The sequence below is a fragment of the Lissotriton helveticus genome, chromosome 7, assembly GCF_964261635.1.
Source record: "Lissotriton helveticus chromosome 7, aLisHel1.1, whole genome shotgun sequence".
NCBI classification, from domain to species: Eukaryota; Metazoa; Chordata; class Amphibia; order Caudata; family Salamandridae; genus Lissotriton; species Lissotriton helveticus.
This window is the reverse complement of record NC_136068.1, coordinates 1,554,275,502-1,554,298,658: the sequence shown is the minus strand read 5'-3', so window position 1 is coordinate 1,554,298,658 and position 23,157 is coordinate 1,554,275,502. Positions and strand designations below refer to the sequence as shown.

General features: G+C 48.1%; 1 protein-coding gene across 11 annotated transcripts in view; it reads left to right on the top strand.

The window, feature by feature from the left end:
• The window catches only part of PPP6R1 (protein phosphatase 6 regulatory subunit 1), a 1,126,148-nt gene that overhangs the window by 263,013 nt on the left and 839,978 nt on the right, over window positions 1-23,157 (top strand). For all 11 annotated transcript variants that reach the window (XM_078655037.1, XM_078655034.1, XM_078655036.1 and 8 more), the window contains exons 7-8: window positions 1,616-1,729; window positions 22,977-23,142. In XM_078655037.1, coding sequence (XP_078511163.1) covers window positions 1,616-1,729; window positions 22,977-23,142 — 280 coding nt within the window. The remainder of the gene's footprint in view (window positions 1-1,615; window positions 1,730-22,976; window positions 23,143-23,157) is intronic.

Below are 23,157 nucleotides of genomic sequence, written 5' to 3'. Positions count from 1 at the left end.
ATTAAACTCCACTACATACCACTCCACAAAATACCATTCCACATAATTACACTCCATGACACACAATCCCACTGAACTATACAAAAATATTAGAGGGTCTAATTAAGAAAAACTAGTGTGTACGCAAGATGTAAACTAACAGGAAAACCTAAATGTCCCTACCATGTGTGTATCTATCTAGGGTCATCCCTTCGACAAACCCACATAGTAGTCAGGCAAGGATGCCCATCAGTCACCACTCGGAACCGCCCTTCATCATTTGGGATTCCATCAAGACCACCATTAGGAGTGCCATTAGTTTTCACGGAGGAGGGCCCAGATGGTGAGAAAGAGCCCTCAACCGGTCAACCAGATCTTACTATGGTCTTGCTACTCGATTGTGAGGATGTTAGCACAAAAAGGGGGGGGGGGACTGATGTCGCAGTGCAAAAAAGGTGTGTATAAAATAAGAAAAAAGTGTCATAAATTGGATGAGGGGGTACTGAAACAATATTTATTCTGATGCTACCCACTCTTCCAACGTTAAAAAGTAGTCCGTGACAGTCACCAAATTATTGACTGCCAAGGTGTACTATAGGGTCAACATGTTTCAGCAATTGTCGACACATTATGTCATTGCTTTCTTCAGGACCAAATAAACTGATAGCTACTGCAACAAAGTGATAAATTATACAAACAGGTGCTCAAAACTAACACAAAATGAAACGATTACATAGATCACCTGAATCCACTAGGTGTCCACATCGTTTCTTCACTCCTCTAGTCGTGTGAAACACAGACTCGTAGGAGGTACAGACCTCACCCCACCTGGCCACGGCTCAGGAAAAGGGGAAGCACCGCTCTGTCCGTCGGTACTTGGGAAACCGGCATCCGAGCCGATTGGGGGAGGTCAATTGTTGTTGCTTCTTCTACACAATCCCACTGCACATAATTCCAGTAAACTCAATGCCATATAATTACTATCCACATAATTCCACTGCACACCATGCCACGTAATTCCACTATACAAATCCACTCCACACCACATAATTCCGCCACACACAAATACACAACAAGCAGTTCCAATCCAGCCCACATATTTCCACTCTACACCACATACATCCACTCCAAACCAAAACACATGGCTAAAAGACAATGTAATTTACAATGCCAATAGCTCTAACTCTCACAAATACTAGATCTGTTCATTGCAAATGCTTGTTGAAAGGTGCCTTTGGAAGTAAGACACACGTACATTCACTCTTGGGGGCTTTCTTGCATGTTTGAATTGCATAAGTATATAGCAGAATTACTCTCGCCGAATACCACTGAAATGAAAATGTTACCTGTTAAAGTAACAAGGCATGCATTTGTTAGACAGTGCTCCTACTTTGTCATAAAAATATCCTAGTTCATAACATGAAAGGACTAATCTTGATTTTTACTTCTAGGAACATTTAGTGGATTTCCTGGTCCATATTTGCAGCAGACAACTTTTGCATGCTGAGCCCCAACACTGTTGCGCAGAACTTACTGTTCATACATGCACATTTGTTTTGATGCTTATTTGTTCCAGAAATGTATCCTTGGGTTCTTCAACCAGTTTGTTTACTTCCTTTTTTTCCCCTTTACTCAGGCAAGAGGTAATTGGACAACTACTTAACAACATGTTTGATGGAGAGGCAAATGAATCTGTGCTTGTAAATGGAATACAGGTTTTACTAACGTTGCTTGAACCTCGTAGACTGAAGTGAGTAGACTGAAATATTATGTAGCTTTATCAAAGGCGATTTCTTACACTAGACATTTCAAATTGGTTTGTTTCTAAATTTGCAATTACTTATGAACACAATATTTTGATGTTACTGTTTAAGCAATTGAAATGAATAAAAGGTTGTATCCTAATTGTTATATTAGTAAATGTCTTCTACATTTGCTTGCTTAGTCTGCAGAGAAAGATTAGCTGGCAGTACCAAAAAATGTAAATTTGTCGGGAAATATATTTGAACAGTTTACAGAAAACACAACATTGAATGGCTACTTAAAACAAATATACTGTAAAGAGTCTGAAGCAAGGGCGTGGGTGGGGGTCACTAAGACCTTAAGTACTGGACCTTTTAGAAAAACATCTATGATAGGTGTCCTAAAGCATTATCATGTTCTTGAAATTATGCAATTTAGCAAGCTAGTTTTGTCATTCAATAGCGACAGGGTTAAGATTAACATGATTATGAAGCTATCAATCTAATGAGCAGGACATGATTAACTATATTCTCATTTCGTCCATGAACACACCAAGAGGTACATGCACATGTCTCCAAGAATTATCTCCAATGTATTAATTGCGGACATGAGCAGCAAGACATTTCTAAATGTCATACTGAAGAACCGTACTGCATATAGCTTGATAAACAGTATGTATAACAAAGCAGAATACATGAGTGAGGCAGTATACAATGATGCTGTTAGCATGGGATAGACAACATTCAAGAGAATACATGTTGACTAAACAGCTGTTGACACTTTTGATGAGGTAAGATGTTAGCAGATGCATTATTTCTCATCCCTGCACCTGCCACAGGAGAATCTGTGCCTCCTTGGTCTGGCCAAGGAGCATCCAGAACAGGGGGACCTGGTCGGGAGGCCTAGAGGTGAGAAGTGAGACTGAGTGTCTGTCATATAGTTCCCAGTAGAAATTTTTGGACCTAATAACAGTATTGCCGAATGCAGGGACTACATCATCAGAAACTGTTGGCCTAATCCCAGTTTAGCTCACAGTGCCTCACCCGAACCCTTAAATCTTCTGGAGTAACAGGTGATTTTGGCAATCTCGAACATAACACACTTATCCCCAGGGGAATAGTGGAAACAAATCTTACCCTTTTCGTTGCTTATTCATGGATGCTCCTGGTAATACACAGGAAGAATATGAATCTGATTTTCAGTGCCTATATTGAAACAATCGTAGTCTTACATAGAAAGAATGAGCTGTGATTATTAGCAGATAAAGCAAAGCATAGAGACCAGCATTGTGAACATGGTGAAAAGAATAAACAGCATAACCATGACAGTCTGATTTCTATACCTCTATATTCCTACCGAACGTACCCCTATTCTGAGAGCTTAGTGGTTTTACCCTCTGCCCAATCTCTTCAGCTAGCCTGAGACCCCAATACCTGACTGACTTGGTCTGGAGTTGGATTGTCAACTGCAGGATATGCATGGAAGATCAGGATTGGCAGAGGTGCATGTCGAACCCAACATTTGTCCCAGGACCATTGTGGCTGGAGTGCCCCCTCTGACCCTCTTAGGGATAGTGCACTTTTACATAATAAAACCACTGTGTTAGTGATACAGTTCTGGTGCAGTGATGTGTGTAGATGCTAGAAGCTGTCTCAGAGCAGACAATGCATGTACTAGGATATCTCGTTCTATGTTCCAAGCCTTGAACGAAGAGTACAGATTGTATAGCAAGAAAGGCTTTATAAAAACAACAGCATTGCTTATAATCATGTAGTGAAAATAAAATATGTCAAAGTTAACAGGCCTAAAATTAAATGTACAAAAATGTGTAAAATATAAAACTAAAAGAGAACCAAAGTGGGCCCAAGACTGCTTACCCACATGGCCCCCTGCTGCAGCAGAGGAGACTTTGGAATGGTGAGACGTATGCCAAGCAATATGGCAGACGCCATGACAATGAGGGTGAGTAGGCCATAAGCCCCAGCACACAGCTGTCGGAGCACAAAGATGCCAGGAGGAGTTTTCAGCTCTGCCCCATACTGTGTGAACAGAGTAGCCAAGGGGACGGTGAGAGAGAAGTGCATGATCAGCTGATAGGATTGCGGAAAACCGAGGCCTGCCAGTCTGCTCCATCGGTGGTGCTGACAGATTATCTGACTGGTCTGCCCTGGAAAATCAGGAACCAGGAACTAGAGTGAGTTGTCTATGGACCCTTCGAGTGCTTCTGAGGCCTGGACAATATGGCGGGCACCAGGTCCTGAAGGAGTGCAAGCCCCAACAAACCGTGCACAAAGTGCTAAGATCTGACTGATACAGGTTCTTAGTATCTCATCCGCCCAACTAAGCAGGTGGCTCAAAAGATGGCGGCAGAGATTCACGCCGTCCGTGGAAGGAACAACCGGTCCTATAACCTTTTTGTGGACTCATTCAGGGGGCGAGGTGGATGCTAAATTCGCAGCAGAGTGGGTCACCTGTTGTGGGTCGCCTAGGACTGCGAGAGGAGTTGCTTAGACACTAGAGAGGGCTGCTGTGGAGATCAAGGGTCACGTGCGCAGGGGGTGGGTGAAATATATTATTTTTTTTAAACGTACCTTTTTGCCGCTGGCTGCCTCCAGCGTCTCGTTCGCCACCACTCCTCTTGCTGGGTCCAAGCAGCCCCTGGGACCCCCAGACTCCATCCAAACGCTGTGCTGAAGAGCAGTGTGGGGATTGGTCTGAGCGAGCAAGAAAGACACCCTGGTCAGACCAAGGAGTCTGTGGGGGTTTCTTCAGCCAGGCTGCTCCTTGCAGCTGGGATGGAGAAATCCTTTGAGTGAATGTGTCTGTTGGTCGTCCTCAGATGGCCGGCCAAAACACGTATGCACACTTGGGGAGTGGAATGCACATAGCACTCCTCTTCCACTCCCCCTGCCATGGCTAGGCCCCATCCCTCCCTAAACTGCTGGCTAAGATCCAGCAAATGCAACATAAAACGATGCAAGAACATAGTGTAATTTTACATTTGCTAGCTCTGAGCCAGGCAGTGAGGCGACACTACTCCGCCCTTGCGGAGGAGCCGCCAGTGGTCTGGGCGGTGAGCCACCCAGAGAAGTTGGTGAGAATAAGGAGAAGGCAAGAAGTGAGGTTACTTTCTGGGCAAATGGATATTGGAAAATTTAGTGCTTTCACTTACTGTTTAGATGGGCTATGGAAAGTCTTTTCGCCTGGTTTTGTCTTTGAAAGTTGGTTTTGCTAGATTGTAGTCCTTTTATGTCAGTCTGTTTATGGAGAGCGGCTGAAAGTGATGCTTCAAGCAGTCCTGCTTAAGGAGTAAGTCTAGAGAAAAAACTGTTCGAGGCTTGTGAGGTGTAGATCACATGCTTTGCATACGACTGACATTTAGTGTAGGGTCCGCATCGGTCCGCCTCAGTCGATGGAACGGAGTCCATTTAAATTCGTGCCTCGGTGCCACGCCAAGTTTCCGTGTACTGACTCAAACGAAGGGTGCAACCTGTGCTCACCTCTGTAGCACAGAGAACAGGACTGCGACGCATGTAAGGCTTCCCGGTCGAAAAATGTGCTTCTCAACCGCCGGGCTCGACGTTGCGACATGCAGAGCCAACACACAAGTTCTATTCCGGACCTCTTTGGAGAAGATTCGGAACAAGAGGCTGGGGACTCCATGGGAGCGGAGGAAGAACTAGACTCCATCTCAGAGTACGGCTCCGAGGAGGACGAAGGATGTCATGCTTCATCATTGGTGCATTTTGATTACTATTTCGAGTCTCTCGACTCCGAAACGGTGCCGATAGGGATGCCCGGCTTCAAGCATTGCGACGATTGCGACCGGCTGATGTCGGTCACGGATCCTCACCGCGTGTGTTTGTCGTGTTTGGGCGTCGACCACGACGACAAGGCCTGCTCCGACTGCCGGGCCCTCTCTTCGAAAGCCAGGCGGGAGCGGTCCCGTAGGCGACTCGAACTCCGGCAGTCGGTCCCGCGCCGCGAGAGGTCCCGATCCCATGGGAGGTCGAGGGACAGGTCGCGGGCCCGGAGCCTCCACCGCTCCGAGAGTAGGCCGCACTCCTCCGGGTCGAACTCGTCGTCAGGTAAGCGGCACAAGAAGTCCAAGCGGCGTCATCGCTCCTCGGACTCCCCCCGACGCTCGCGCGATGCGGCCGGGGGTTCGGGTGACACCGCCCACGCGGCTCCGTCGGAGTCGCGGGCGCCCCGTCCAGCCCCATACCCTACGGTCCCTGGACTCGACGCGACGCCGGAGGAGGTCGAGCGCTTCCTCATGGCCATGAGGAAACTCTCTCCTCCGACGGGCTCCGCGGCGCCTCCGGGCCCAGCGGACCCGTCTGGGAGCCCAAGCGGGTCGGCGGCTCCGGCCCCGACGCCGCCGATGCCTTCGGGCCCGGCGCCGCAGGCCCCTGTTATCCCGACGCCGCCGGCGCCTTCGGGCCCGGCGCCGAGGGGTCCAGTTGTTCCGACGCCGCCGGTGCCTTCGGGCCCGGCGCCGCAGGACGCCGCTGGTCCTCCTTCGGGATCTGGTTCGTCGCCGGTGGATCTGACGACCTCCCCGGCGTCGGACCCTCAGGTGTCGCCTCCGGCGCCGTCCTCGGGCGGCGCCGACCCCGGTTCTACTTCCGTTCCTGTTCGGCCGTCGGGGCGGCCCCGTTGGGCGCCGCTCCAGACGCCGTTGGGTGAATTTCACTTTTATGAACAGGCCCCATTGGTTGAGGACCCTGAATTTCTGGAGATGGGTGAAGGAGAGGACTGGGAGGGGTCTGAGGACCCTCTGACCAGGGAGTGTCAGTCTCATGTGGAATGGACAGAAGACCTTGGGGAGGCCAGTGGCCTGGACACCTCTCCAGACCCTGGGTTTGTCTCCCCTCCTACCGTGGCTTCGGAGGAGGGGGCAACATATAGTGTGGTGCTGAAGAGGGCTGCCAAGGCCTTAAACCTTGAGCTCCCCGTCGCGGCCGTGAGGACTAACCTCCTCACTGAGGTCCTTAAACCGCAGTCAAGCTCTGCCGAGCCTCTGCTGCCCTTTAATAAGGCCTTGACTGACGTTCTTCTGGGCACTTGGTCCAAGCCCGCTACGGGTTCGCCCGTAGATAGGAACGTGGCCAGACGCCACCGCCTCGCCCCGGGCGACCCATGTTTTCTGTCCTCCCACCCTACCCCCGAGAGCCTGGTTATCCAGGCCTCCAATTCCCAAACCGCATTCCCGTCGGCCCCGCCGGATCGGGAATCCAAGAGGTATGACCAGTATGGGAAAAAGATCTTCTCATCCATTAGTTTGGGCCTGCGGTCTTCCAACACCGCCTGCCTCTTGGGACGTTACACCCACTCTGTGTGGGATAAGGTCGCGGAGGTGCTGCCAGAGTGTCCGTTGGAGGTACGGGCCAAACTCGGCCAAGCCCTTGTGGAGGGCCGGGATGCAGCCAAGTATTCCATCCGGTGTGGGCTGGATACCACTGACTCGCTGGGTAGAGCGATGGCAACGACGGTGGCGGTCAGACGCCACGCCTGGCTGAGATCCGCCAACTTCTCGGCAGATGTCCAGAGCACGCTCATGGACATGCCGTTCGATGGCCGTCGCCTCTTTGGCGACAAGGCAGACCATGCGCTTGAGCGTTTTAAGGACTCCAGGGCTACGGCCAAGTCCTTAGGCCTCTCGGGCCAACGCCAGCAACCGGCTGCCTATCACTCCTTTCGTGGCCACGGAAGGGGTGCGCCCGCACGTGCCGCCAGCCACGCGCCGCAGGGCAATACCCAACACGGTGGCGGCCGTGAGGAACCGCCGTCCGGGCGGTCGTGGGCAGCGGCGAGGTCAGTCCACACCTTCCCCCGCAGCATCCGCCTCAAAACCCTCCTAGTCCGTGCTTTCAGGCCCATGTGACGCCAGTGGGGGGCAGGGTTCGCCATCACCACCTCCACTGGCGCACTGTCACGTCGGACAGGTGGGTGCTGCAGATCGTCCGAAGGGGCTACTCCCTCCCCTTCGAGGCGACTCCTCCAACCATGCCACCGCAGAACCACCGTGTATCGGGGGATCACTTGCGACTTCTGCAGGAGGAAGTTACGGCCCTCTTGGCCAAAGGGGCCATCGAGCGCGTTCCTGGGCCAGAAGTAGGGTGTGGTTGCTACTCCCACTACTTTCTGGTACCCAAAAAGGGCAAAGGGGGCCTGCGCCCTATCTTGGACCTACGGAACGTCAACGGCTTCCTCCGGAAGGAGAAGTTCAAGATGCTGACACTGGCTCAGGTCTTAGCTGCCCTGGATCCAGGAGACTGGATGGTGGCGTTGGACTTGCAGGACGCTTATTTCCACATCCCCGTCCTGCCGGCCCACCGGCGCTACCTGCGGTTCACGGTTGGCCACGAGCACTTTCAGTTTACCGTGCTCCCCTTCGGTCTTACCAGCGCCCCACGGGTGTTCACAAAGGTGATGGCAGTGGTCGCAGCTCATCTGCGCAGGTTGGGGATTTCAGTCTTCCCCTACCTCGACGACTGGCTGTTGAAGGCGGGCTCGCCCCTGACAGTCGTCAGCCACCTCCAGACTACGGCAGACCTCCTGCATCAGCTGGGGTTCTCGATCAATGTGCCAAAGTCACACCTGTGCCCCTCTCAGAAGCTCCTCTTCATCGGAGCGGTTCTAGACTCGGCGCAGTTTCGGGTTTCTCCACCCGAGCAGCGGGTCCGGGATATTCAGGCTCTGATTCCCATCTTTCAGCCGTTATCCCGGGTTTCGGTCAGGTTGACGCTGCGGCTTCTGGGGCTGATGGCCTCCTGCATCCTGCTGGTGCATCAGGCCAGGTGGCGGATGCGGGCTCTGCAGTGGGACCTGAAGTTTCAGTGGGCCCAGCATCAGGGCAACCTATCCGACCATGTCCTGATCTCGGAGGGCACTGCGAGACAGCTGCAGTGGTGGCTTACGGACCGCGATTGGGTCAGCGGCAGATCCCTCTCCCTACCCCAACCGGAGCACGTAGTTGTGACGGACGCGTCCCTCCAGGGCTGGGGAGGCCACTTTGGAGAGGCGGAGATCAGAGGCCTCTGGTCTCCAGCGGAGTCCCGGCTCCACATCAACCTGTTGGAGCTCAGGGCGATTCGTCTGGCACTGAAGGCATTCCTCCCCTCTGTCTGGGGTAGTGTAGTGCAGGTGTTCACGGACAACACCACCGCCATGTGGTACTGCAACAAACAAGGCGGTGTGGGGTCGTGGATCCTTTGTCAAGAGGCTCTTCGCCTTTGGCAATGGCTGGAACGCCAGGGCGTGACCCTGGTGGCTCAACACCTGGCGGGTTCTCTGAACGCCAGGGCGGACGAGCTCAGCCGTCGGTGCATGATGGATCACGAATGGCGTCTGAACTCGGAAGTGGCGCAAGGCCTCTTTCAGCAATGGGGAGAGCCTTGGTTAGATCTATTCGCCACCGAAGAGAACGCGCAATGTCATCAGTTTTGCTCGTTGGAATTTCCAAGGCAGCACTCGCTCGGAGACGCTTTTCGTCGCGAGTGGAGTTGCGGTCTGTTGTACGCCTTTCCGCTTATACCACTTCTGCCCAGAGTGCTGAAGATCAGGCGCGACCGGGCCCAAGTCATCCTTGTGGCTCCGGACTGGGCTTGAAGGTACTGGTATCCCGAGCTACTCAGTATGTCAGTCGATCCCCCGGTTCGTCTGCCTCTTCAGGAGGACCTTCTGTCGCAGCAGCAGGGGACGGTCCTCCACCCGAACCTGTCCAGTCTCCACCTCCATGCTTGGAGATTGAGCGGCGACAGTTGAGGCCATTTGACTTGCCTCCTGAAGTCTGTAACGTCATTCTGGCAGCCAGGCGTCCCTCCACAAAGTCGGTATACGCCTGCAGGTGGAACAGATTTGTGGCATGGTGCACAGCAAAGGCTGTGGATCCTCTTGCTGCCCCTCTTTCAGAGGTTCTGCTCTTCCTTCTTTCTCTTGCCCAGCAGGGCTCTGCTCTGGGCACTATCAAGGGCTACCTTTCTACCCTTTCAGCCTTTCTCAGGCTACCTGATCAGCCTTCTTTGTTCAAGTCCCCTATTGTGAACAGATTTCTTAAAGGCATCACTCACACATTTCCCCCTGTTCAGTTTGTGATGCCTCAGTGGGACTTGAACCTGGTTCTAACTTTTCTGATGTGCGCTCCCTTTGAGCCACTTCACAATTGCCCTCTTCGCCTTCTGACTCTGAAGACTGCTTTCCTGGTTGCCATCACCTCTGCCAGGAGAGTGAGTGAGCTCCAGGCTCTTTCTTGTACTCCACCTTTCCTTTCTGTCCATCCGGACAAAGTGGTGCTTCGTACCAAACCATCTTTCCTGCCCAAGGTTGTCACGGCCTTCCACATTGGGAAGTCTATCACCTTGCCTACCTTCTTTCCGCCTCCGCATCCCTCTAAAGAGGAAGAGCGGCTCCATCGTCTGGACCCAAAACGTGCGCTCTCGTTTTATCTGGATCGCACACGCCAATTCCGGGTGGATGACCAATTCTTTGTTGGTTACGTGGGCGCTAAGAAGGGGAAAGCGGTGCACAAGAGGACCATCTCCCGGTGGATCATCTTGTGTATCCAGGCATGCTACTCTTTGGCTAGGAAGGAGCCCCCTGCTGGATTGCGGGCTCATTCTACCCGAGCCACGGCGACTACCACTGCCCTGGGCAGGGGTGTGCCCTTACAAGACATCTGTCAGGCAGCTACGTGGGCATCGCTGCACACGTTTGCAAGACACTACTGCCTGGACAGCCAAGTCCGGAGGGATGGCTTCTTTGGCCGTTCCGTCCTCCAGGACTTTCTGGTGTAAGTATTGGTTCACAGACCCACCGCCGGGGTTGGTATTGCTGGGGTATCTATTCTAAGGTAAGGAATCTAATACTAACGTGTCTCTTTCAGATGCACAAGTTACTACTTGTGTAACGATATATCTGTAAGAGACATTAGTTAGTATTAGATTCCTTACCGACCCACCCATCCTCCCCGTTCTGCGAACCAATATCTAGGGTTAGGGTTGTCCCCTTCAGGGCCCTAGTTTCAATGGCACCAGTGTTGGTTTTTAACATGGCTCTGCGTTTCTGGCGCGGAAAAGCTGTGTCTAAGAACTGACGTCAGCACGCGGAGGCGGCGTCTAAGTACTCCGACGACGTCATCACGGCGCCCACGACGCCGACGACGGACGCGGAGCCGCAGACGACGCCTACCGACGCGCAAGGGTACTGCTACGCAAAAATTTCCGGATCCAGTCTGACGCCTGGGGATATTCTAAGGTAAGGAATCTAATACTAACTAATGTCTCTTACAGATATATCGTTACACAAGTAGTAACTTGTGCGACGGACACAGAAGTGGCCTAATCTATGGGAGCACTTCAATGAACACCAGGAAGTGGTTCCTTTAAGCGTCCTTCTACTGCAGAGGATCCAAGAATACCTCCTCAGATACTCCAACCACGTATAAAGGCAGCAATCAACCCTCTGCTTCTAAGTGTTACTTCAGAGGGGGTTACAGAGGCAAACATGACAAAGGTAGAGGCTCAAATACATGTGCCTCCCACTCCAATACCACACAGTTTCTTGCCTTCACTCCCCTCCGACCATTTAACATCTGTCAGGGGGCGTCTGGCACATTTCCTAGCTGTCTGGCAGTCCATAATTACAGACAAATTGGTACTGGAAATTATCTGTTCTGGTTAGTGCCTGGAGTTCAACAATCCTCCAAGCATTCCTCCATGGTCCCATAAACTATCACCAGATCACCTACACCTCCTCAAACAAGAGGTTCGGTCTCTCCTTCTAAAAGGGGCTATAGAGCCCGTACCACTACAATACCACGTTTTGAGCGTATACTCCTTTTACTTTCTGATACCCAAGAAGAACGGTTCTCTCAGACGAATCTTGGAACTCAAAGAACTAAATCTTTACATCCAGTCAGATCATTTTCACATGGTAACACTTCAACAAGTAATTTTCATATTCCAATACATCCAGCTCATCGCAAATGTCTCCGATTTGTGGTAGCGATCCAACATGACCAGTAGAAGGTACTCCCTTTCGGAGTCACCACTGCTCCCAGAGTCTTCACAAAGTGTCTGGCACTAGTCGCTTCTCACCTGAGGAGGCAACACATTCATGTCTTCCCATACTTGGACGACTGGGTCATCAAAGCCAGTACGTATCCAAAATGTGTCCAACACATTCCCAAGACATTCCAGTTACTGCACCAACTGGGGTTCACAGTCCATGTGTTGAAATCACATCTCCAACCTTCCAACACTCAAAACTACCTAGGATCAACTTTTAGAAACTCAAAAAGCTCTGGCCTTTCCCACTGCAGCTAGTATTTGCAACATTCAGGCTCTAGTTCTCCAGTTTCAATCCAATCACTCGCTTCCAGCTCGGGTGTATATGCAACTACTGGGTATAATGGCTTCTTGCTTCATGATCGTTCTCCTGGCCAGGCTTCACATTCGTCCCCTACAGGAATGCCTAGCGAGTCAGTAGAACCAATCGCAGGGTCTTTTAACCAATCTAGTGTTGGTAAGCGGCCATACTCATCACTCTCTGCAGTGGTGGAACACAAAATGTATCAAAAGGACGGTCCTTCATAGATCCTGTTCCACAGACAATGCTAACAGTAGAGCGTCCCTCATTGGCGGAGGGGCTCCTCTTCTTCATCATCATCATACAGTGCAAAGCCTGTGGAGTCAACAGCAAAAATCTCTCCACATAAACCATCTACAGCTGCTAGCAGTCTTTCTAGCACTCCAAGCATTTTAGACTCACCTGGTTGGCAAAGCTGTCTTAGTTCGTACCAACAACATGACAGCTATGTATTGCATACAAAAACGGGGGACACACGCTCTCCAACTGTCACACTTGGCTCAAGACATTTGGAGGTTGGCCATTCACCTCAAAATCTATCTCCTAGCGGACCACCCCCAAGAGTGAACTATCAGATTGCCCATCTCCTCAGCAGGCAGAGACCGCAAATACACGAATGGGAACTACACCCTCAGGTTCTAATAACATACTTTCAAAGTTGGGGAGTCCCTCAAATAGGTCGGTTTGCCCCACACCAAAATGCCCAAACTTCGTCTCCAGGTACCCACTCCCGCTCTCCAAAGGCAATGCTCTATGGATGAACCGGTAAGGGATATTTGCATACACTTTTCCATTTCTTCCACTCATTCCATGAGTGGTTCGGAAACTCAGGCAAACTTCCCTCCCACTGATTCTAGTAGCTCCCATATGGGCCTGTCAGCCGTGGTTCACCACCCTGTTGGAGCTATCTCTGGTTCCACATCAAAAGCTATACTTCACATCCAGTCTCCTCACACATAGCCATGGAGGAATCAGACACCCATATCCCAAACAACTGAACCTTGCGACCTGGCTCCTGAAGACATAGAGTTTAGTTATCTACATCTCCCATCGGACTGTATGAACATCATCATAGAGGCCAGAAGGCCTACTACAAGAGCCTGTTATGCAGCTAAATGGAGACATTTTTTATCTATGGCAATAATAACATCAATCCTCCTTGATGCTTCAGTACAAAACTTCATTTGTTACCTGTTACACTTGCAGCAGTCCGACTACATCTCGCTGCGATAGCTACTTATCTACAAAATAGGCAACCTTTATCGCTTTTCAGAGTGCCCGTAATCAAAGCTTTTCATGGAAGAACTTAAGAGTCATACCACCAAGACTTCCACCTTCCCCGGTGTGGAATCTTAACCTAGTCCTCATGAGGTTAAAGGGCCCACCTTCTGAACCCAGGCATAAATGTGAGCTACAGTTTATCCAGTATTCGGGTATCTTTCATAGATTCACATGCTTAGAATCATCCCCGCCGACGAGGTGGGAGTCTCGCGGTACAATAAAACATATACATCATAGTCATATTAATATTACACAATAGGCTACTATGGACAGCAAAGTCACTACATTAGCCTATCTTAGTCCTTTTGCAAAAAGAACCAATCAGGCTGCAGCACTCTCTTAGAACTTTCCACAGAGAGTCAAACCCTCAGATTTTCTACCGCACGTCGTGTGACAGGGAGTCTCCCTGAGCTCTGCTCAATTTTCTTTACCTTTGGCTGACCTTTGTGAGTAGAGATGTCGGACTCTTCAAAGAAAAGCCTATTTTTGCCTTGCTCTTCATGTGGGAAGAAGAGATTACATTTTGAGGATCCACATAAAGAATGTATTTACTGTCTTTATCCAGCACACAAGGTTAAAGACTGCAGGATTTGTAGAACTTTTCCTGCCAAGACTTTGAAGGACAGAGAAGGAAGACTGTTGGTTTGGCTGGAAACATTGAAAGCTACATCAGATGATGTTTCTGGAGATGATGGCAGTGTAAGTTCTCAGGCGTCCACCCCTCAGGCCAAGAAGAGGGTTAGATCTGATGATCCCCCTGAGAGACGGAGTAAGACCCTGGAGAAATCTCATTCCGAGACTGGTCACTCTTCCTCTAAAAAAGAGAAGCTTTCATTCTCTTTAGAGGTGAAAACTGGAGAAAAATCGAAGAGTTCACTGAAAACTGCCTCAAAACAACAGAAATCTCTTTCTAAGCCTGTCAAGACCTCGTCGACGTTGAAAAAAGCTCCATCGACGATGAAATCTCCTCAGAGGGTGAGTGATTCTTTGACGTCGGCTAAGAAAATCTCATTGTCGACTATTATTTCATTGCCATTGATGATACCAATCTCGTCTACGCCTTCTTCGTAGTTGATTGGACCTATGCCGTTGACTCTTTTGACATCGACGACAAAACAACTCCAGTCGATGAGCCCACCGTCAACGACTATACAACTTCCGTCGACGAGCTCACCGTCGACGACGGCAGCCACTTCGACGTCAACGACCACATCGTCGACTATGGTTTTTCCGTAGAGGACCTCTATGATTACAAGGTCGACGGTATAGTCTATTATGGCTATTTCCACTGATTCTGGCTCTCCATCCATGTATATCTCGTCGGCGCTGAAGCGCAAAAGACCTGCATCTTTGCAGATTACGCCAGTTTTGGCTTCAAAATTATCGTCTTCATTCCCATCTTTAAGACACTATTACCAGGACGTTTCTCATATCTCACCTTTACCTCCTAGCCACTATCTGGAGGAATCCGTTGATGATGGGCTTTTTAGCCCAGCTCGTAATCAGTCCCAACTCCGGATTAAATATCAGGAGGATGATGAGGATGAAGAATATTATGAACCTTGTGAATTTCGGCGAGGCCCACCGGAGACATTTCAACAGGAACCTATGGTACAAATGCCTATAGCTTTAATGCAAGATTTGACTGCTATGTTGAGGGATTATAATACACGCTTCCCGCCAGCGCTGGTTTCAGATTAACCTACTAAGCCTACTGTTTTGCAGGTTGCTAGTCCTCCTGCCCCTATCATGGTGCCTCAGGAGGTGGTGCCTACACATTTGGATGAATGGGATGAGTATTTAATTCCTACACCATCCTTGCCAGTTCCTCAGGCAGTTGATTCCCCTCTGGAGGATATTGGAGGCTTTCACGCAGTTATGGAAAGGGCAGCAACCAGGTTTCATTTTCCTGTGTCTGTGAAGAAAACAGTGTTTCCTTTACGATTTTAAGGACCAGAGTAGGAAATCAGTTTGTTAAATCCCTATAATCGATCATATCTGGGATGAAGGAACGAAAATAATGAACTCCATTTTCGATTCCTGCAATTTTCCCTAGAATCGATTTAAAAAAAAAAAAAAAAAAAAAAAAAAAAAAAAAAAAAAGTGTAAAGCGCCGGATGATGCTCCTGTTTGCCTATCTGGACACCCAAGTCCAGATTCAGTTATTTTGCAGGCGTCCCAGCAGAAATCACGAAATCCGTCCATTCCTATATCGGCGCCGCCAGATAAGGATGGGAGACGCCTTGATATTGGTAAACGCTTTACCACCATGGCTGGTATGTCGGTTTTAGCCACAAACTCTTTGGCGATTCTAGGCAGATATGACCGCCAATTATGGTCCGATATTTCTCCTAACCTCGAATACATGCCTGAGGACAAGAAACAGAAAGCAAAGAAAATACTTTTTGAAGGGGAAAGGGCTGCTTCAGAGATTATTGACATTTCTAGCCTCCTTGGATTTTCGTCAACTTGCTGGAGCAGCAACCCATAGACGACAGGGTTGGTTGAAATCCACCATCTTTCGCTCAGAGGTCCAAACGAAGATTTTGGACATGCCATTTGATGGTGACATTTTATTTGGAAAACACATAGATGAATCGTTACAAGAAATCATGAAGGATACTGACACTGCCAGAGCTCTTGGCACTTTACAATATAGAAAGACTGATTTTCGAGGAGCTAGAGGCAGAGGATCATATTCCGTTCATGATGGATATCAAAGATACCAAAACCAAAACCAGGGCAATCAAGAACGATATGGTTATCAACAGCAGTCTTCTAGAAATCCCCCTGCTGCCTCTTATAGACAACAGAACAGAAGACCCCAACCTCAAGGCAGGGACTCTGCTAGGAAACAGTGACAATCTTTTGGCACCTGCACCAGATCTGCCCCACCTGCTTCACAAGATTCTGAAGGTATCCCGACATCTCAAATATTGGAAAAGAATAACCGCATACAAGTGGGTTTTGGATATTCTCAAATTTGAGCATACCCTAGAATTTGTCAAACCCCCACCTCCTCATCCACCTTTGAAAAAGCAGTCCCCGCATCTTGCTCTTCTCAGAAAAAAAGTAAAAACCATGCTTTCGAAAGGGGCGATAGAAAAAGTACCTCGCTCTCAGGTGGGGAAATTATTTTATTTCCGCTTTTTTCTAATAAAGAAAAAGTCAAGGGAATGGAAACCTATCCTGGATTTAAGAAAGCTGAACAAATATCTTCAAAAGAAATCTTTTCGCATGGTCACACTTCAAGAAATCCTTCAGCTTCTGGACCATGCAGATTTCATGACAACATTGGATCTCCAGGATGCTTACTTCCACATCCCAATTCACCCAAAGCATCCGAAATTCCTTTGTTTCACTGTGGCAGGTGCACATTTTCAGTTCAAAGTCTTCCCATTCAGTTTACGCTCAGCCCGAGAGTATTTACAAAATTCCTAGCTCTGGTGGCGGCTCACCTCAGACTTCAGGGCATACAATTATTCCCGTATCTGGACGATTGGCTAATAAAGGCTCCTTCCTTTCGACAAGCTTCTCACGCAACGTCCACGTGCCTACAAGTTTTTCAATCCCCAGGAATCTCACTGAACACAAAAAAATCAGTTCTTTGTCCTTCACAAAGAATCCAGTTTCTGGGAGCAATGTTGGATACTATCCGAGACAAAACATTTTTATCCAAAGAAAGGCAATCATGTCTCATTTCTCTGGCATCAGACCTCCTAAAAAGAAAGTTAGCTTCTGTGAGTATTATCAAATCTTTCCTGGGAATACTATCATCACCGATTCTGTTGGTACCTCATACCAGTCTAAGGATGCGGCCGATTCAGGAGGAACTGGACAGTCAGTGGCTGCAAATTTAGGGGTCCTTCGACGACCTAGTGCAAATAACTCCAGTTATGCGGGAAACACTGACCTGGTGGATGCGCTCCAAGAATGCCTCAGTCAGGCTCACTTCTCAGCCTTCTCTGCCAGACTTCATCCTCACGACAGATGCCTCCTTAGAAGGGTGGGGTGCACACCTTCAAGATCTTTGCATAAGAGGGAGATGGTCCGCTGCTATGGCGAAGATGCATATCAACTTTCTAGAGCTTTGAGCCATTTTCCTGGCGTTGCAGTCTTTCCTCCCAAGGCTTTAAGGGTCGACAGTTCTGATCAGAACTGACAACACCACTTGCATGCATTATCTAAACAAGCAAGGAGGTACCCGTTCTCACATTCTGTCTCAAGAAGCTCAAAGCATTTCGGAATGGCTGCTTTCTCACGTTATCAAAATCAACGTGGAATACTTACCAGGGATCCAATGCACTCTAGCAGACATTCTGAGCAGGACCTCAAAGTCCTGTCACGAATGGGAACTGGATCAAACAGTTGTGACGATTATATTTCAGAGGTGGGGCAATCCAAATCTGGATCTCTTTGCCTCCAGGAACAAACGAAAGTGCCCATTCTTTGCAAGTTGGGAACCAGAGAAGGGTTTGTGGGGGAAAGCCTTCATGATGAGATGGAGGGGGATCTTTGCTTATGCATTTCCCCCCTTACCGTTGAGCCCAAGACTTCTGCACAAGCTCAAGATGGAACCATGCTGCATGATCCTCATCGCACCGAGATGGCCACCTCAACATTGGTTCACAGAGCTTCTCCTACTGTCCAAACGCAGACCTTACCGTCTTCCAGCAGTTCCGACCCGGTTATCAATGAGCAAGGACCAGATTCTTCATCCTCGTCCAGTCCAATTGCATCTTCATGCATGGTTTCTGAATTCACGGAATTTAAGGACATAAATTCACCTCAAGATTGCAGAGACGTTCTTGCTAGAGCAAGGGCTCCGTCTACCCCAAAAAGTATGCTCTAAAATGGAAGCGAGTCTGTTCTTGGTGCAGTACCAGGAATATACATCTTTTAAAATGTTCTCCAGACAAGATTCTACCTTACCTTCTATCGTTATCGAAGTCCGATCTTATGTTTACATCAGTTAAGTTACATCAAGCGGCCATCTCTACCTACAGGCGTTCTACAGGAGCGGCATCCCTTTTGCTCTAATCGCCTGATTAAGCAATTTCTAAAGGGACTTTTCAGGACGTTTCCACCCATCAGAGCTCCTCCTCCAGAATGGAGGCTTAATTTGGTGTTGCAGCAGCTCATGAAACCTCCATTTGAACCAGTTCACAAAGCTGATTTAAAGTACTTCTCCTGGAAAACAGCGCTTTTGGTGGCACTCACCTCTGCTTGGAGAGTTCTTGAAATCCAGGCTTTCACTATCAAGCAACCTTAGTTGAAATTCACCAACGACAATGCCCTTCTCAGAACTAATCTCTTGTTTATTCCTAAGGTTCCCTCTACATTTCATCTTAACAAGCCTGTTATATTGTGCTCTTTCTTTCCCAATCCGTCTTCCTCAGCTGAGAAATCTTTGCATACCTTGGATGTCAATAGGTGCTTGAAATTCTACATTTCACGTACTGTGGCCATCCGAAAATCCGATCAATTATTTATTTCCTATGGTGGTCAAAAGCCAGGAACGGCTGTGACGAAGTCCACTATCGCAAAATGGATTGCATCTACTATACAAATCTGCCATGATAAGGCTGGTCATCCTTTATCCATGAAACCCAAGGCTCACTCTACAAGGGCAGTGTCCTCATTTACTGCTCTTTTTGCTGGAGTACCTTTGTAGAAGATTTGCCGTGCGGCAACCTGGAAAAATGTGCACACATTTACACGGCATTACTGTCTTAATCCGGCAACAGAAGCTGAATCAGCAGTGGGTAAAGCAGTGTTACGAAACCTTTTTAAATAAGGTAAGCCTCTGATAGGAAGGGATTTTATCTTTACAGGTTGACATGTTAATATATAGATATAGTTATTTGATGCATATGCATATGATGTTTTCCCTTAAAGAAGAAAGAGCTGCCCCTAGGTGGGATGCACTTACGGGTAGGTAATTATGCCAAAGCAAGGGCACGAGCCGTGAACAAAGTCCTTTTCGGTTTTCCTGCCAGACGCGTTTCGGGCCAACGTATGTGACATGACGGCATGCGGCAAACACCAGTAAATCCCCACAATAATTGTGCTCAGGTGTACCACCTAAAGCAATGCTTTCTGGGACTTGTGGTTTAGTAAAACCCAAGTGGGTCGTCGCCGCCACTCACATTCAAAGAAAGTTTTTAAAAGGATTGCCGATGTTCCCGCAAGCACCCCGCAAATAAAGGGCACCCCCCTGTTCCACAGTTAGCTGCCCAAATAAGGTAGCTGTGGACCCGCAATTTTCTCGCGGTAGTGCAAACCCGCGACCGGGCTGGCCGCTATCAAAAAGAAGAAAGAGTTGCCCCTAGGTGGGATGCACTTACAGGTAGGAAATTATGCCAAAGCAAGGGCACGAGCCGTGAACAAAGTCCTTTTCGGTTTTCCTGCCAGACGCGTTTCGGGCCAACGCCCTCTTTAGTGGCAGACCATGTGATATGACGGCATGCGGCAAACACCAGTAAATCCCCACAATAATTGTGCTCAGGTGTACCACCTGAAGCAATGCTTTCTGGGACTGGTGGTTTAGTAAAACCCAAGTGGGTCGCCGCCGCCACTCACATTCAAAGAAAGTTTTTAAAAGGATTGCCGATGTTGCCGCAAGCACCCCGCAAATAAAGGGCACCTCCTGTTCCACAGTTAGCTGTGGGTTCAAAAGTGTACTGCATTACTGTTTTGGTTTTACGAGGTATCCATTGTTTTTCTTATGATACCCACCATCCACTATACAACTAAGTTTTATTTACTGCTAGCTATTCTGATTCTAAGCATGTGAATCTATGAAAGATACCCCAATACTGGATAAGAAAACGAGTTACTTAGCTGTAGCTTCAGTTATGCAGTTTTGGTATCTTTCATAGATTCACATGTGCCCACCCTCCTCCCCGGAGAGGGTTACCTTATCTTTGACATACTTACTGTCACTTGTGCTAGGAAAATCTGAGGGTTTGCCTCTCTGTGGAAGGTTCTAAGAGGGTGCTGCAGCCTGATTGGCTGTGTTCCAAATTTGGTTCTTTTTGCAAAAGGACTAAGATAGGCTAATGTAGTGACTTTGCTGTCCATAGTAGCCTTTTGTGTAATATTATTATGACTATAATGTATATGTTTATTGTACCGTGAGACTCCCACCTAGTCGGCAGGGATGATTCGAAGCATGTGAATCTATGAAAGATACCCATACTGAATAATTGAAGTTACAGGTAAGTAACTCGTTTTCTTCTCTCTGAGATAACTGCTTTCCTCATTGCAATCACTTCACTAAGGAGAGCGGGTGAACTACAGGCACTAATCATAGTAGAACCTTTTATTCCAATTGCACAGAGACAAAGTGATTCTTCATGCTAACCCCAAATTTCTATCGAAAGTAGTATCTGCTTTCACATCAATCAGTCGGTTGAATTACCTGTTTTCTTTCCTCAACCTGATTCTATGGCATAACGAGCTCTACACACCTTAGATGTCTGAAGTGCCCTTTTATATTACATTGAGAGGCCAAAATCATTTCGCAAAACCAAACCACTTTTTGTTGCTTTTGCACCACCACACAAGGGAAATCCTATCTCCAAGTCCGGTATTGCCAGGTGGATTGTTAAATGCTTGCGTGGACGGGGGTAGACGGGCCTGACTCTGGCGCGACTCGGGCGCGAGTCAGGTGTACCCGCTGTGCGCGTTCGCTGCGCAAAGACATGGACATCCCCTTTTATGCGTAACTAGAGCGCTGACGATCTGCCCCACACACAAGATGGCCGCCGCTAATTCAATGCCCGGGACCGACTCCACAGCGTCAATGCTCGGCTGGGAGTGGCCCAGGGCAGCTGGAAGAGGGGGACCGAAGTGGGCGACTTAAGGCTTATTAAATCAAGCAACTTAGTTTTAATTTCCAGTACAAAGGATAAAGCGTCGATTTGGCAGTAAGTGCAGTTAAAAAACAAGTAAAAAGCAAACACAACGCTAGGTAATACAACCTCCCGGCTTCCGCCTCAGGAGGTGCTCAACAGTCTTACAAAGGACATCTCTATTCTTTACTACTAACTTCATTCTCACCCTCTGCGGGGAAAACAGTCTGACAAAGGAGTCGATGCCCATGCGCACTAGCACCAAAAGGAGGAGTCACCTACCTTGTGACTGGAAAGACTTCTTCGAAGAAAAACAACTTGCAAACATCAGGACCCAATACTAGATGGCATGTTAATGTTAATGTTAATGTTATATGGACTTGTATAGCGCGCGGCTGCCCCAGCCAAGGGGCATCCCGGCGCTGGCTGCATGAAACTGAGAGGGGATAAAGATGCCGAGGGAATAAGTTGGAGATATTACAACTAACAAAATATGCAACACATGTGAATCTACAGCTGTACATGCCAAGAACAGTTGTTTACTGGGTAAGTAACATTATCCTTACAAACGCTTTGCGAGGAAAACATTTACTAATTCACACACACACAGCATGAAAGTCATTTATTAACATTCCAAAACAGGGATGAACATGTTTGATACACACCTTTTCATAGTGGATACTGTAGCTACTCACACCTTTGATGGACAGACCAAGACTTTGAGGACCTTCTAAGTGGGCTCAATCAAAATACATGAGTGATAAATTAAGCTAAAGAATCCTAAGCTGTATGTCCAGAAGTGGGGCACACCATACTTGGATCAGTTTGCCACAGTTGACAGCAAATAATCCCCATATTTTGAGTCTAGGGTTCCACACCACCAGTTGCTAGGTGAAGCTCTGGATAAATTGTTCACGGATATTTGCATACTCCTTTCCACCTCTTAAGTTCATTCTGGCAGTGGTGCAAAAAATGCAACAATCCACCATGACCTTGATCTTCGTTACATCAACACGGGCCATGCAGTTGTTGTCATCACTAGTTATTTGAGAAGCCTACAGAACCACACTGCAATCTGTTTGTCTAAATTTATTGATGATGCAAAATGAGTACTTTTACCATCCACCATCTTCAGTCACACGATCTAGCAATGTGGCTCCTGAAGCCTTAAAATTTGAGTGCATCATTAATCTTACGGAAACCTAAAATTAGCTTGCTATGCAGCTACTATGAGCATAAGCAGAGACATCTGTTTTGATGGGGGAAAAATATAAATCTACGGGGTTTCGGTGCTGAAGCATGGCAATTTTCAGCTATGTACTCCAGAGTCCTTTTCAATTTAAAGTGCTGAAGTAAACAACTTGTAATTTCCGAACTCTGATCTAGATGACGTGATGGTGCGCAGCATGCAAAGCTACTGCATAAAAGTTGCTGGTACTAAACATTTTACTTACTGTATCTTGGTTGATTCTTGGTAAGATATTCAAGTGGTTGGTAGATCTTGCTATATCCTTTTGTATGCTAACTTTACATGCTGTCCCTGTAAACAATATATTTTTTTTAAACTGTAATAATTAAAGTAGATTTCAGGCTTGCCTGGTGGCTTGCGTTTTTTAAAAGAAATTGGGGACTGTTGGAGGGGTAGAGCAATAGAATACTTTGGTTTCTAATAAATGAATATGGTGTTTTGAATTATGCTTCCTTTTTTTCTTTAAAGGTATTGATTTGGTTTCTTGTTATGTACAGGACCGACCTAGGCGGAATTAGTGGCTTTTATTGCAACATGGATGGGCAGCTGGAGATGAACCCACCTGAGCTGGACTTCACTTCAAGTCAGGCGAGTGCAGGGACTCTAGTTGCCATAAAAGAAAACCTGAAAAAGTTTCACAAGCTTCTGCTCGAGCCACCAAAGGTATGAAGTTTGTGT